This window comes from Musca autumnalis, unplaced genomic scaffold, assembly GCF_047663935.1.
Source record: "Musca autumnalis isolate F117 unplaced genomic scaffold, ASM4766393v1 scaffold_4, whole genome shotgun sequence".
Lineage (NCBI taxonomy): Eukaryota > Metazoa > Arthropoda > Insecta > Diptera > Muscidae > Musca > Musca autumnalis.
The window spans coordinates 46,730,510-46,745,728 of record NW_027411977.1 but is presented as its reverse complement, the minus strand read 5'-3'; the positions used below and the strand labels follow the sequence as shown (position 1 = coordinate 46,745,728).

At 37.1% G+C, this 15,219-nt stretch overlaps 2 protein-coding genes across 2 annotated transcripts; both read right to left on the bottom strand.

Annotated features, from left to right (window-relative positions):
* Nucleotides 1-1,811: 1,811 nt before the first annotated feature.
* LOC141403886 (G-protein coupled receptor Mth2-like) lies at nt 1,812-2,965 on the bottom strand. The gene is made up of 4 exons (XM_073986951.1): nt 2,831-2,965; nt 2,618-2,768; nt 2,368-2,556; nt 1,812-1,997 (listed from the first exon to the last, which is right to left on the bottom strand). The coding sequence occupies exons 1-4, from the start codon at nt 2,934-2,936 to the stop codon at nt 1,898-1,900; spliced, it is 546 nt and encodes a 181-aa protein (XP_073843052.1). The 5' UTR covers nt 2,937-2,965; the 3' UTR covers nt 1,812-1,897.
* Nucleotides 2,934-15,219, bottom strand: LOC141403885 (G-protein coupled receptor Mth2-like). Its single transcript, XM_073986950.1, has 4 exons — nt 15,135-15,219; nt 10,218-10,959; nt 3,140-3,325; nt 2,934-3,073 (listed from the first exon to the last, which is right to left on the bottom strand). Exons 2-4 carry the CDS (start codon nt 10,936-10,938, stop codon nt 2,970-2,972), a joined length of 1,011 nt encoding a protein of 336 aa, XP_073843051.1. The 5' UTR covers nt 10,939-10,959; nt 15,135-15,219; the 3' UTR covers nt 2,934-2,969.

Genomic DNA, 15,219 nt, shown 5'->3' with positions numbered 1-15,219 from the left:
CATATGTTCATCCCAACGCGATCCCTTCAAAAAAATAAAGTCGTATTCTTTCGCTTATTGAGGCCGTATAAGTTATTTAGTTTTTCGTTGTTAATATATAAATCTACACTTTTTGTAACGTTGAATTTCACCATTTAATGTAGTTTCTAAATACATTGTATATAAGGGGATGTTCCGTGCAACCTTCGAAATTCATACCACTACGCCACATCTCAGCAAATTTCATAAAAATCGGTTCGTTACTTAAAAGAACATTTGATACGTTCATAGGTTTTGCAACTATATTGACACCACGGGAAACTTCATAATTAGGTTCAGTAAGTTTGGAAGCATATTTATTGAAAAGTGGACGTGTTCATTACTTTTCAAAATATAACTTATTTGAACATGTTTGGTGTGGTCGGGTTTTTTGCCCCAAATAAGTAACATTTGTCGGAAACGCAACCCCAATTGTTTCACAAAATTAATGCTCAAACTGGTATGGTCATAACTTTTACACATATAGCGTTTAAAAGAAGTAGGAAGTAGGGAATTTACCTCTACCCCCTCAGAAATTCATAAAAATATATATTACATTCGTATAAATATAAATTTCCCCGGCTAAATCATGAGCATTTTCTGCAAATTTCATGTAATTCGTTCGAGCAGTCCTAATGAAGTAATTGGAGTTTGAAATGGTTGCATTTTGCCAAATTACGTTTACGATACGTCCGTAATTTATCTAAATATAGCATTTCACCATTTCACCATTTTCAACATTGTCTACAAATATCATAAAAATCCAGTATTTTTGCATATACATATAATATATTGTAAAAAGTGGGCGTAGTTTGGTCTTTAGGCCCTTAAAGGAGTACGTAAGTAGTACACACAACCATCATTGTCCCGCAAATTAATTTTCAAATCGATACACTCATGTTTTTTGTAAATACTGCGTTTCGTATAAAATAGGGCTAGGGGAGGTACCACGCCCTCCGAAAGTCAACAAAGTATGTAGCCTATTTTCCCGAAGCCTGACATTGAACATTCCCTGAAAATTTCAAGAAAATCGGTTTATCACATTTAAAAAATTGATGTGGTCTTTGGGCTCCAAATAAGTAGACAAATTAATGTTGAAACCAATAAATTTGTAATTTTTGCATATATTGCGTCTTTACAAAAATGGGGCATAGGGGAGGTACCCCGACCCCTCCGAAATTCAAAAAAATATGTAGCCTATTTTCACCAACCATCCCTTTACGTTCCCTGAAAATATCAGAAAAATCTATTCAGTAGATTCGTAGAAATCACATATTTTAAAAAGTGGGCGTAAAAGTGGGCGTGGTCAAATTTTCATAAAAACCTAACTTGGGCTATGACTAACATTTACACAAAAAATTATCTAAATCGGTCCAGCCGTTTTCAACTGATTCAATTAACAACAAACGACAATCGAATTTTATATATAAAGATTTAATTATAATATTCGTCGTTAACTTTTTTCGTCAGCAGTGTTGAAAAAATAGTACTAAATGTGAATTTTGGACGTTCTGTGTCACCTTGTGAATTTCGATAACTCTGTGTTATCGAAAGTTAGCGACGTCGCTAACTTCACGCAGGTCTCATTTCACCGTTACCTACAAAATTCGATAAAATTAAAATGTCTATAATTACGATAATTAACGATTTTTTTCGGTAAATTAGCAATCAAAATAAAGTAGTCGCTAAGTTGAAGCGATGTCAACAGTGATGTCAACTTTTATTTAAGCTTTTTATTCATAATTTTCCTTTTTAATTTTACCGATTTCAAAACAAAAGGTACAGAGTCGAACTTCTGGGAAAAATTCTTAAATTAAAAAAAGTTTTTATTTTTACAAAAAAACTTAAACTTAAAACAATAAAAAATCAATGTTATCCCTTATGAAAAGTCCTTGGGAGAAATTTCAATATTTTCAAAATCAGTTGTTGTATTTGGATCCTCACGAATATATCCACTTCGTAGACAAAAACGTTGATGTCTTCAAAATAAAAAAGGATGTATGTATTAAAAAGCAATAAACATTATTTAGACACTTATTAGGTCTGTTCGATAACCCAAAACAAAATGTTGTTCGATAAAAAAAAACTTGTTACGTAAAGGAGAACTGAGAAGTACTTGCAATTACTTTTTATTTGCAAAGTTATCGAACAGATCTAGTATTATAAGTTAGCTTTTGTTATTAATTAGAATCTTAATAGCAGATTTGTAGACTTCCGATTATTTAAAACTTAAAAACTGTCATTAATTACAAGAAAAAATTTTATTTTTGTTTTTTTCAAATACAACTTACAGCAAAAGGCAACTTATAAAAATAGTTTATATTTTTTGTTTTAATTGTCCCAACTTACCTCCACTTCCTTAAAGGTCCCAATCCAAATATTACAAATATAACAAAACCATTAATTGCGCTTACAAAACTCGACAAATAAAACCATAAATGTTCATCTGACGCTTGGCGTACACTTTTGATGTTAGCTATGGCATCGATTAGACACACGATAATCATAGCAAGTAGCAGCAATCCATATTGATGGGCGCTTTGTGGCAAAAATTAATTATTAAAACATTTAAAATCTTATGCACTTCATATAAACTTACAACTTTAATTGCTGTAAATGGTCCTTAGAATCAGGTTGCCATTTAAGTGCAGCTTTAAGTGCTAGAAGCACCACCAAATAGAAAGATACATCCAAACACAGCAGTATGCCGTTCATACCGAACAAATAAATCAATGCAGACCAATTAGAGGCTATAAATCGATTTAAAAATTATTTTTAATGCTTCATTAGAGGATAATATGAGAGTACTCACGACTAAACCAACAATAATCTCCACCAATACCAGACTTGTATTCTATTGAAATATTAGAATATTCCAATATTATCAGCAGTAGGGTCATGACCAGGGGCACTCCCATGGCATATCCAGCATAGTAAGCAAATCGGTTATACTACGGTTGATCTGCGTTGGATTTGTGCAACTGCTTGAACATATTGTAAGACATTGCATTCAGCCAGCAATAGGAGACCACAAGAAAATAATAACCCATAAAACCTGTAAGATTTAGCTTACAAAGTTGTTCTACATAAAGGATATATAAAGTATTTTTATCTATCTTACCAAGGCATCCGCATATAAAATGTGGAAAGACCACATTTGGCAAGGCGATTATGCACAACATAATGCTACCCACTGTCAGGGAGAGTAGAAAACATACTAACAACTTTCCTTGAAAATTTTGTAGATTCGGTAGTAAAACATAAGCCAGTAAGGTGATTACAATGAAGACAGCTGTAATGATCCCAGCTGGAAAGAGAAAATCGGAAAAATAATAATGGAAATTATAATAAACAAAAATTTGAGTGTAAAAGAACCATTTAGCGATGGAAGGCGATGGCTGAAAATGTTTTAGCCAGTCCTGACTGGCTTTAACATGCAATGTCCAGGATTTATCTTGGTGTCCATTTTATCTTAAGTGGACACTCAGCTCACCGTTGTGTCACCTGAAGAACTGCCTTCGTCCTGAAACAGAATTTTCATCTGGCTTCACATCAACATGGTTTCAGGGAAGCTCATAGCACAAACAAGGCTTTGCAAGAGATAACCACAAATATTGTCAATGGCCTAAATCAGCAACGACCACCTGAACAGACCATTGTGACAGCACTCGATCTCTCCAATGCGTTCGATACGCTCATGCATTCCATGCAAACTACCTGAATGCTAGGAAAATCTTCGTCGAATGTCAAGGCCAAAAATCCAAGACTCACATTTTTAATATTATTGAACTTGGATTTTTGGCCTATCATTCATGTAGATTGCATGGAATTAGAGTTGTGCCAAAGGAACTATATAGTTCACTTCGCAGTTCCAATGGCCCACATTTTTTCTTTGAACAAGCTGCGTATACTTAATATCACACGTTATATTTCATCATGTTACTCATACGTTTTGGAACTAGTACAAGGAACTAGGAACTAGATTACCCAACTCTACATGGAATGGATGAGGTCACGACACATCATCTCTGCTGCAGCCGCTCCCAATATACCTGCTGTTCGAATACCCGAAGTGAGACCAAATTTTTCAGCAGAGGCAACGGGATTAGAAAATGAGGGTGATGAGATTCGTCGTTCCAACCCCAGTGTCCCCAGAATCAGAAAGCTGACACTGGAAATTAACAAGTTGGCCGGTGACCACAAGCGGAAAAAGTGGTTAAATCATCTGAAGAGTTGCATCATTAAATTATCGAATTCTGGAGAGAAGGAAGATAGGGCCTCAGTCACGTATGATGACGTTTCGTTGATTGACCCGAAGAGGTGTGCAAGCTATTTTAAACGTCAGTTTGTTAAGCACCACGGGAGTGACAGGGCGAAGAGAAGAGTTCTTCGTCACATAAGATCCCACTCTACGCAGGAAGAACCACAGTTTACAATGGATTATGATGCGAATTATATCAGTAGTGCGATTCTCTAACACATTCATGGAGTTACCACAAAAATCGTCAAGAGTCGTCATAAAATTGGGGAAGGGTTCTTTGTTTCAATACAAAGAACTAAGAGAACTGATGAGTCCAAGTGGCGTTGGACGAAACTAGTATTCTCTGCCATTCCCAAAAGTAATCAATTTTAACTACATCCCACTTTAAACTTGTTGTTTTTTAAATTTGAAAACAACAAATAAGAGATTAAGCTTGACTACATACAAATAGTAAAAATCAGTTATAATGCTTATAATTTCGATAATTAACGATATTATTTGGTAAGTAAGCGACCAATAAAAAGTAGTCGTAAAGTCTACCGAGAGCAACAGCGTTGTCAACTTTTATTTAAACTTTTCATTCATAATTTTGCGTTTTTGGGCCAAACCTGCACACGCAACACGCAGAGTTACAGGTTTGGCCTTTAAAGTTACCGAATATTGTCGGTAACTCAAAAAAAGGAGTTAGAGAATCGCACTATAGGAACTCTAAATCGTCCAAAAGCATTGGGCCCTGGTGGAATCTGCATGGTAACGCTAAAACAGCTGGATGTGCCGGGAGCCGAGTATCTCACCAAAGTTCTTAACCTGCCGCTGGCCACCTACATCGTTCGCGAAGCCTGGAAAATGGGCGAGTGGTCCCGCTACTGAAGCTAGACAAAAATGAATGCAAGCAAATGTTAATCATAAAGACAGATTTCGCTTTTGTCGCCCGTAGCTATACAGTTGCCGATCAACACCAAGACAGCGCAGCACGCGGTGGTCTTCTATTCTATAGAAGACCCCTACGGTGGTCTTCTATTCTATAGAAGACCCCTACGGTGGTCTTCTATTCTATAGAAGACCCCTACGGTGGTCTTCTATTCTATAGAAGACCCCTACGGTGGTCTTCTATTCTATAGAAGACCCCTACGGTGGTCTTCTATTCTATAGAAGACCCCTACGGTGGTCTTCTATTCTATAGAATACCCCTACGGTGGTCTTCTATTCTATTGAAGACCCCTACGGTGATCTTCTATTCTATAGAAGAACGATACTGTGGTCTTATATTCTGTAGAAGACCCCTATGGTGGTTTTCTATTCTTTAGAAGACCCCTACGATGATCTCTTATTCTATAGAAGACCCCTATGATGGTCTTCTATTCTATTGAAGACCCTTACGGGGGTCTTCTATTCCATAGAAGACACCTACGGTGATCTTCCATTCTATATATATTCTATAGAAGACCCCTACGGTGGTCTCCTATTCTATAGAAGACCCCTACGATGGTCTTCTATTCTATAGAAGATCCCTACGTTGTTCTTCTATTCTATAGAAGACCCCTAAAGTGGTGGTTCTTCTGTTCTATAGAAGAACCCTACGGTGATCTTCCATTCTATATAAAACCTTTACGGTGGTCTTCTATTCTATAGAAGACCCCTACGGTGGTCTTCTATTCTATAGAGGACCCCTACGGTGGTCTTATATTCTGTAGAAGACCTCTATGGTGGTCTTCTATTCTATAGAACACTCCTACGGTGGTCTTCTATTCTTTAGAAGACCCCTACGGTGGTCTTCCATTCTATAGAAGACCCCTACGGTGGTCTTCTATTCTATAGAAGACACTTATGATGGTCCTCTATTCTATGGAAGACCTCTACGGTGGTATACTATTCTATAGAAGACACCTATGATGGTCCTCTATTCTATGGAAGACCTCTACGGTGGTATTCTATTCAATAGAGGACCCCTACGGTGGTCTTCTGTTCTATAGAATACTCTTACGGTGGTCTTCTATTTTATAGAAGACCCTTACGGTGATCTTCTATTCTATAGAAGACCCTTACGGTGATCTTCTATTCTATAGAAGACCCCTACGGTGGCATTCTGTTCTGTATAAGTCCCCTAAGGTGGTTTTTTGTTTTATAGAAGTCCCCTACGGAGGTCGTCTATTCTATAGAAGTCCCCTACGGAGGTCGTCTATTCTATAGAAAATCCGTACGGTAGTCTTATATTCTATAGAAGAACCAATCGGTGGTCTTCTATTCTATGGAAGACTCCTACGGTGGTCTCCTATTCTATAGAAGACACCTACGTTGTTCTTCTATTCTATAGAAGACACCTACGTTGTTCTTCTATTCTATAGAAGACAACTACGGTGTTCTTCTATTCTATAGAAGACACCTACGGCGTTCTTCTATTCTATAGAAGACACCTACGGCGTTCTTCTATTCTATAGAAGACACCTACGGCGTTCTTCTATTCTATAGAAGACACCTACGGTATTCTTCTATTCTATAAAAGACACCTACGGTGTTCTTCTATTCTATAAAAGACACCTACGGTGTTCTTCTATTCTATAGAAGACACCTACGGTGTTCTTCTATTCTATAGAAGACACCTACGGTGTTCTTCTATTCTATAGAAGACACCTACGGTGTTCTTCTATTCTATAGAAGACACCTACGGTGTTCTTCTATTCTATAGAAGACGCCTACGGTATTCTTCTATTCTATAGAAGACACCTACGGTGTTCTTCTATTCTATAGAAGACATATACGGTGGTCTTCTATTCTATAAAAGAACCCTATGGTGGCCTTCTGTTCTGTATAAGTTCCCTATTGTGGTTTTCTGTTCTGTCCCCTACGGTGGTCTTCTATTCTATAGAAGACCCGTACGGTAGTCTTCTATTCTATGGAAGACTCCTACGGTGTTCTTCTATTCTATAGGAGACACCTATGGTGTTCTTCTATTCTATAGAAGACACCTATGGTGTTCTTCTATTCTATAGAAGACACCTACGGTGTTCTTCTATTCTATAGAAGACACCTACGGTGTTCTTCTATTCTATAGGAGACACCTACGGTGTTCTTCTATTCTATAGGAGACACCTATGGTGTTCTTCTATTCTATAGGAGACACCTATGGTGTTCTTCTATTCTATAGAAGACACCTATGGTGTTCTTCTATTCTATAGAAGACACCTATGGTGTTCTTCTATTCTATAGAAGACACCTACGGTGTTCTTCTATTCTATAGAAGACACCTACGGTGTTCTTCTGTTCTATAGAAGACACCTACGGTGTTCTTCTATTCTATAGAAGACACCTACGGTGTTCTTCTCTTCTATAGAAGACACCTACGGTGTTCTTTTCTTCTATAGAAGACACCTATGGTAGTCTTCTATTCTATAGAAGACACCTATGGTGGTCTTCTATTCTACAGAAAACACCTATGGTGGTCTTCTATTCAATAGAAGACTCCTATGGTGGTCTTCTATTGTATAGAAGACACCTACGGTGGTCTTCTATTACATAGAAGACGCCTACGGTGGTCTTCTATTCTATAGGAGACACCTACGGTGTTCTTCTATTCTATAGGAGACACCTATGGTGTTCTTCTATTCTATAGGAGACACCTATGGTGTTCTTCTATTATATAGAAGACACCTATGGTGTTCTTCTATTCTATAGAAGACACCTACGGTGTTTTTCTATTCTATAGAAGACACCTACGGTGTTCTTCTATTCTATAGAAGACACCTATGGTAGTCTTCTATTCTATAGAAGACACCTATGGTGGTCTTCTATTCTATAGAAAACACCTATGGTGGTCTTCTATTCAATAGAAGACTCCTATGGTGGTCTTCTATTGTATAGAAGACACCTACGGTGGTCTTCTATTACATAGAAGACGCCTACGGTGGTCTTCTATTATATAGAAGACACCTACGGAGGTCTTCTATTACATAGAAGACACCTACGGTGGTCTTCTATTATATAGAAGAAGGCACCTATGGTGGTCTTCTTTTCTATAGAAGGCACCTACGGTGGTCTTCTAATCTATAGAAGAACCCTACGGTGGTCTTCTATTCTATAGAAAACACCTACGGTGTTCTTCTATTCTATAGAAGACACCTACGGTGTTCTTCTATTCTATAAAAGACACCTACGGTGTTCTTCTATTCTATAAAAGACACCTACGGTGTTCTTCTATTCTATAGAAGATACCTACGGTGTTCTTCTATTCTATAGAAGATACCTACGGTGTTCTTCTATTCTATAGAAGACACCTACGGTGTTCTTCTATTCTATAGAAGACACCTACGGTGGTCTTCTATTCTATAAAAGAACCCTATGGTGGCCTTTTATTCTATAGAAGACCCCTACGTTGCACAGTGCAAAATATGAGCACTTTAGCGGAACTTTACTAATAACTTTTAAAGGAAAAGGTGTAGATTAATAAAATTTTGCACAAATGTTTCTTTTATTAGTGGACAGTGTGGGACTCAAATTGGGCCACATAGACGCGCGGTTTCCTGTAGCGGTCATGTAACGGTGGCTGCCGTTTTTACGTTTTACATTCATTTTTCAATCGATTTTGATGCAAATTGGTTTATTGAGTATTCAGAGGATAGAAAACGTATGTACAAAATATTTTCAATATAGGTTCGCGTTTTGGAATAGCCCCACATGCCGAGTTCCCTCATAGTGGGTATTTTAAAGGTTAAAGACAAAAATTGCAGCCGATTTTGATGCAAATGTACATTTTAAGATGTTAGCGAATAAAAACCCTGCTCACACAAAAGCTGTCAACATAGGTCCGCTTCTGGGTGAAGCCCCACAACCCTACACATCTATTAAGGAGTAAAATGTCAATATCTTTTGTTTTCATTTGTATCTATAATGTTTATTGGTCCATTAAGCAGGTCTGTACCATTAATTTTGTTAATAATGTCTTTCAGATCAAGTTCAGGTCTGCACTGCATTACAATTTTTAACGTATTTTGGTATTTGTACCGCAGCATCTAAAAATGTTGCACTATATGTAAATCACCAACATTTAGAGGTCAAAACTATGAAAAATTGCGAGAGGTTTCTTAATTTTACAGAAATTATCACTGTTAGAATTAGTGAGTCCATTTCTTCAAAACACAGTCAACAATGGCGTTCATTGTCGCGTTTACCTTCCACTTTTGGAAAATGCAATTGAATGAAATTCCCGAAGTCTTTTTAGAAAATCTTGAATATCTCCAAAGACCGCGCGATACCGCACCAGTTTTATAGCTTTGCGAACAGAAGAGAATCCAATCTTTCAGATGATATATATCTTAACACGTGAATGTACGTAATTCACTTTTGAAATGACCACGGAAAATAAAAAAATACAATTTTGAAAATTTCAAAAAATCACTTCTTTCCGACTAAAATTGCACGAAAACAATAAGGGTTTTTTGCATTTTTAAAGTGTAAAATATCATAATTATTTTGTAAAATATTAAGAAAAATAAATCATGGCATACTGAATTACCATTTGTCCGCGCCACTCCATTTTTTTAATGAATCAAAAATACATTTCTTACAAATAAAAAAAATATTAAACAAAAGTGCAACTTTAAGTGCATTTTTTAGTCGTTTCGTGGAGTAAACTGAGTATGGATCATCTGCAGTGGAGTACTTAGCTAACGAATTCAATAAAAGTTTAATTAATTTCATTTCTTTGAAAATCCCTTAAAGTTCCACTAAACATCCCAAATTTCGCACTGTGCGTTGGTCTTCTATTCTATAGATTAACCCTACTTGATTTTCTATTCTATAAAAAACCCCGGTAATCTTCTATTCTATTGAAGACTCTAACGGTGATCTCCTACTCTATTGAAGACCCCTACGATAGCATTATATTCTATAAACTTCTGGAATTTGTGACTTCACTTTAAATGATTAATAATATTTCACTTACCAATGCTGGTAACAGCATCCAAGGTGACCTCTTCATTTACCACCAGGACTGGACACAACATGGGTGATAAAATCTTTTCTTTGCCATTCTCTTTGGGTGCAAACACCATACAGTAATCTCTTCTTGACAAATGCAACTCTCCATTGAACACCGATAATGTACCATTGGCATATAATTTCCATGTTTCATTATCATCGCCGCGGCGATCCAAAATATAACCATTTGTACATGGTATACCAGAAGTCCTCAGCAGGTCTGTCGTTACATCACTTTTTAAAATATTATAGACTGGACCATAGACAATATCATGTTGAGGAGTATAGGGTAAATCTGTATTCAATTCCTCACATCCCAGACTGAAGTTGGCAATATATTCTCGTACCGGTTGTTCGCAACAGAATTTAATGCAATAGATTTTCTTTCGTATCGGATCGTAGGTATTACATAGGCAAGCACGTGGATGTGGTTCCCGTGGTATTCGTTTGCCATCGAAAACTTCTTCATAATCATAAATTTCAACTTGATTGGGTGTCACCAATAGTTCATTGTTATACAAATAGGATCCATTGGGGAATCTTAGGGCATTTTTTAGATCCACAGTTTCTTCAAATTCACAAGATCTCATTTCTTTGGCATAACTATTGGTGGTGGCGCTTCCCAGACAAAATGCCATCAATAGCATGCATGCAATGTTGTTTCTTTTCCAAATCTGATGATTCATGTTAAAAAGTAAAAATAAAAACTGGAAAATAACAAGGTAATTGAATATTCATTAGTTTGTAATTGTAATGTGTAAGGTGCATGTGTATGTTTGTATGTTCAATCATATATATATTCATACACATACTAAAAATCAGAACCATTTCAAGTGAATTAAACTTTGTGAAAAATGTTATTCGAACGGAATTTATCATAGGGTTTGTCACCCTGTAATGGGGGTTGAGGTGACAATACTTCTTTTAATACTTTTTATCCTATAATAATAATGACCTAAGACAGTTCTGAATGGTTTATATTTACATTTTGATTCAAGTTTGTTCTATTTTAGAGGATTTTCAAAATGTATTTATGTTTTTCCTGAGAAAAGTTTTAGAACTACCCTATTATTCAATATTTTCTTTTACATTTAAATTTCAATAACAACAATGTTGTTTTTGTAAATTTGTTAGTTGTTGTAATTAATGCATCTACCTTATATAAATGTGCCTTGCATATACTGTTATGTTTGTATGTTTGTCTTTATACCCTCCACCATACTATGGAGGGTATATTAATTTTGTTTTTCTGTTTGTAACACATCGAACTGATCATTTGCGACCATATAAGATATATATTCTTGATCAGTATAAAATTCTAAGACCATGTGGCCATGTCCGTCCGTCCGATAGTATCCGATTAAGGTATTTGGAGGATTTTAGCTACATTTTTCGCCCAAAATAGTTCCAATTGGGCACTCGGGATTTAAAGAGGTCAAACAAGTTCTGCCTTAAAAAATGGTGGAGATAGGTCCACGTTTTGGTATAGCCCCCATATAACGGTACCTCCCGATTTAAAGTATTTTGAGGCTTTTAGCTACATTTTCTGACCGAGTTATCTGAAATTTGAAATTTGAGGTTCCCAATGACCAAAAAGTTTCTCTACTAAAAATTGCCAAGATAACGGTACCTCCCGATTTCGAGTATTTTGACGTTTTTAGCTACATTTCCACTGAATTAGCTATAATTTGTCATTTAGAGTTCCCAGTGATCAAGAAACTTCTACAACAAAAATTATTTACATAGGTACACGTTTTATTGTAGCCCCCATATAACGGTATCGACCGACCGATCAGTGGAGGGTAAAAAAATTTCGGCCCGGCCGAACTTACCGCTTTTTTACTTGTTATACCCTCCACCATAATATGGAGGGTATAATTAAATTTGTCATTCCATTTGTAACACATCGAAATATTAATTCGGAGACCCTATAAAATATATATATTCTTGATCAGGGTAAAATTCTAAGTCGATATAACCATGTCCGTCTGACCGTCCGTCTGGGGAAATCAAGATGCAGCTCGCAATTTTTAAGATAGAGCTTTGTAATTTGGTATAAAAGTTTCTATTACTCCCAGGATGTTTGGTATTGCAAATGGGCTATATCGGTCCACGTTTTGATATAACTCCCATAGAATGGTGTCACCCGATTTTCGGCATTTTGAAGGTTTTAGCCTCATTATCACACCGAAATGACTGAAATTTGGTAATTAGTCTTCGTTGGGGGTATACAACTTTCACCCAGAAATTTGTCGGTATAGGTCCACGCCTTCATATAGAGTCCATAGAATGGTACCTTCCGATTTTCGGTATTTTGAAGGTTGTGGCCACAATAATCCACCAAAATGGCTGGAATTTGGTATTTAGTCTTCGTTGGGGGTATAAAACTTTCCGGCCCGAAATTTGTCGGTATAGATGCACGCCTTAGTATAGCCACCATAGAACGGTACCACCCTCTTTCCGATATTTTGAATGTTGTGACCTCAATATTCCACCGAAATGGCTGAAATTTGGTATTTGGTCTTCATTTGGGGTTTTAAACCTTACATATTAAATTTGTCGGTATTGGTCAACGCATTAGTACAGCCCCCTTAGAACGGTACCTCCCTATTTTTCGTATTTTCAAGGTTGTGCCCTCAATATTCCTCAGAAATGGCTGAAATTTGGTATTTAGTCTTCGTTGGAGGTATAAAATTTTGCCCCAGATACTTGACGGTATAGGTCCACGCCTTAGTATAGCCCACATAAAACGGGGAGGTACCGTTTCCGGTATTTTGAAGGTTGTGGCCTCAACATTCCACCGAAATGGTTGAAATTTGGTATTTGGTCTTCATTTGGGGTATTAAACGTTCCATATGAGATTTGTCGGTATAGGTCCACGCCTTAGTATAGCCCCCACAGAACGGTACCTCCCCATTTACGGTATTTTGAAGGTTGTATCCTTAATGGCTGAAATTTGGTATTTGCTCTTCATTTGGGGTATTAAACGTTCCATATGAAATTTGTCGGTAGGTAGGTCCACGCCTACTTATATCCCCCACAAAGGTACCACCTGATTTTCGGTATTTTAAAGGTTTTAGCCTCATAATCACACCGAAATGGCTGAAATTAGTCTTCGTTGGGGGTATAAAAGTTTCTGCCGGGCATTTGTCGGTATAGGTCCTAGCCTTCATATATCCCCCATAGAACGGTACCCCCTCGAATTTCGGTATTTTGAAGGTTGTGGCCACAGCAACCCACGGAAGTGGTTGAACTTTGGTCTTTTGTCTTTGTTGGAGTTAAAAGCCTTTCTGACGGAAATTCGTCGGTATAGGTCAACGTTTCGATATAGCCCCCATAGAACGGTACCTCCCGATTTTCCTAATTCTGAAGGTTGTGACGTCAATATCCCACCGAAATGACTGAAATTTGGTCTTCATTTGGGGTTTTAAATCTTACATATGAAATTTATTTGTATAGGTCCACGCCTTAGTACAGCCCCCTTAGAACAGTACCTCCCTACTTCCCGTATTTTGAAGGTTGTTGCCTCAATATTCCTCAGAAATGGCTGAAATTTAGTATTTAGTCTTCGTTGGGGGTATAAAACTTTGCCTCAGATACTTGACGGTATAAATCCACGTCCTAGTATAGCCCCCATAGAACGGTACCTTCCTGTTTCCGGTATTTTGAAGTTTGTGGCCTCAATATTCCACCGAAATGGTTGAAATTTGGTATTTGTTCTTCATTTGGAGTATTAACCGTTCCATATGAAATTTGTCGGTATAGGTCCACGCCTTAGTATAGCCCCCTTAGAACGGTACCTCTCTATTTCCGGTATTTTGAAAAGTGTGGCCTCAATATCCCACCGAAATGATTGAAATTTGGTATTTGGTCTTCATTTGGAGGCTTTAAACCTTCCATATGAAATTTGTCGATATAGGTCCACGCCTCCTCCCACGGTCCTCCCTATTTCTCATATTTTGAAGGTTGTGGCCTCAATATTTCTCAGAAATGGCTGAAATTTGGTATTTACTCTTCGCTGGGTATAAAACTTTGCCCCAAAGACTCATCGGTACAGGTCCACGCCTTAGTATAGAACGGTGCCTCCCTATTTCCGGTATTTTGAAGGTTGTTTCCTCAATCTTCCAACGAAATGGCTGAAATTTGGTATTTGGTCTTCATTTCAGGTATTAAATTTCCCAAATGTAATTTGTCGGTATAGGTCCACGCGTTCATATAGCCAACATAGAACGGTACCACCCGAATTTCGGCATTTTGAAGGTTTTAGCCTCATTATCACACGGAAATGGCTGCAACTTGGTACATTCTGCCAGGAATTTTTCGGTATAGGTCCTCGCTTTATATAGCCCCCATAGAACGGTACGTCCCGAATTTCGGTATTTTGAAGGATTTTGTTGTTGTTAATGGTTGAAATTTGGCATTTAGCTTTTTTTAGAGGTGAAAGCTTTTCTGACTGAAATTCGTCGGTCATTTCGATATAGCCCCCATAGAACGGTACCTCCCGATGTTCCTAATTTTGAAGGTTGTGACGTCAATATCCCACCGAAAGACTGAAATTTGTTATTTAGTTTTCCATGTCTTCTCTTGATTTTCGGTATTTTGAAGGTTTTACCGAAATATCGGATTTTTCGTATTTAGTCTTCTTTGAGTCTAAAAACTTTTCGCCAGAAATTTGTATGTACAGATCGACATTTTGATATAGCCCCTATGGAACGGTATCTCCCGAATTTCGGTATTTTTAAGGTTAGTCACATTGTTTTACCGAAATTGCTGAAATTTGGTATTAAGTCTTGTTCATAAACGAAATAAAAATAATTGTTCTATTTTATTTCAATAAATCTTGTGGTGCAGGGTATAAAAAGTTCGACCCGGTCGAACTTACCGCTTTTTTACTTGTTTCACAATAAATTGGTCTATCCGTTTTCTTTATTCACCCGACTGTCGATACTAAGATAACAAACACAACT

Coding starts and splice junctions, on each gene's coding strand:
- LOC141403886 (XM_073986951.1), bottom strand. CDS start 2,936: ATGGGAGTGCCCCTGGTCATGACCCTACTGCTGATAATATTGGAATAT. Junction 2,557..2,617: donor CATTTACAGCAATTAAAGTT/GTAAGTTTATAT, acceptor TTTGCCACAAAG/CGCCCATCAATATGGATTGC. Junction 1,998..2,367: donor GGACCTTTAAGGAAGTGGAG/GTAAGTTGGGAC, acceptor TTTATTTTGAAG/ACATCAACGTTTTTGTCTAC.
- LOC141403885 (XM_073986950.1), bottom strand. CDS start 10,938: ATGAATCATCAGATTTGGAAAAGAAACAACATTGCATGCATGCTATTG. Junction 3,326..10,217: donor GGATGCTGTTACCAGCATTG/GTAAGTGAAATA, acceptor TTCTCTTTCCAG/CTGGGATCATTACAGCTGTC. Junction 3,074..3,139: donor TTTTATATGCGGATGCCTTG/GTAAGATAGATA, acceptor TAAATCTTACAG/GTTTTATGGGTTATTATTTT.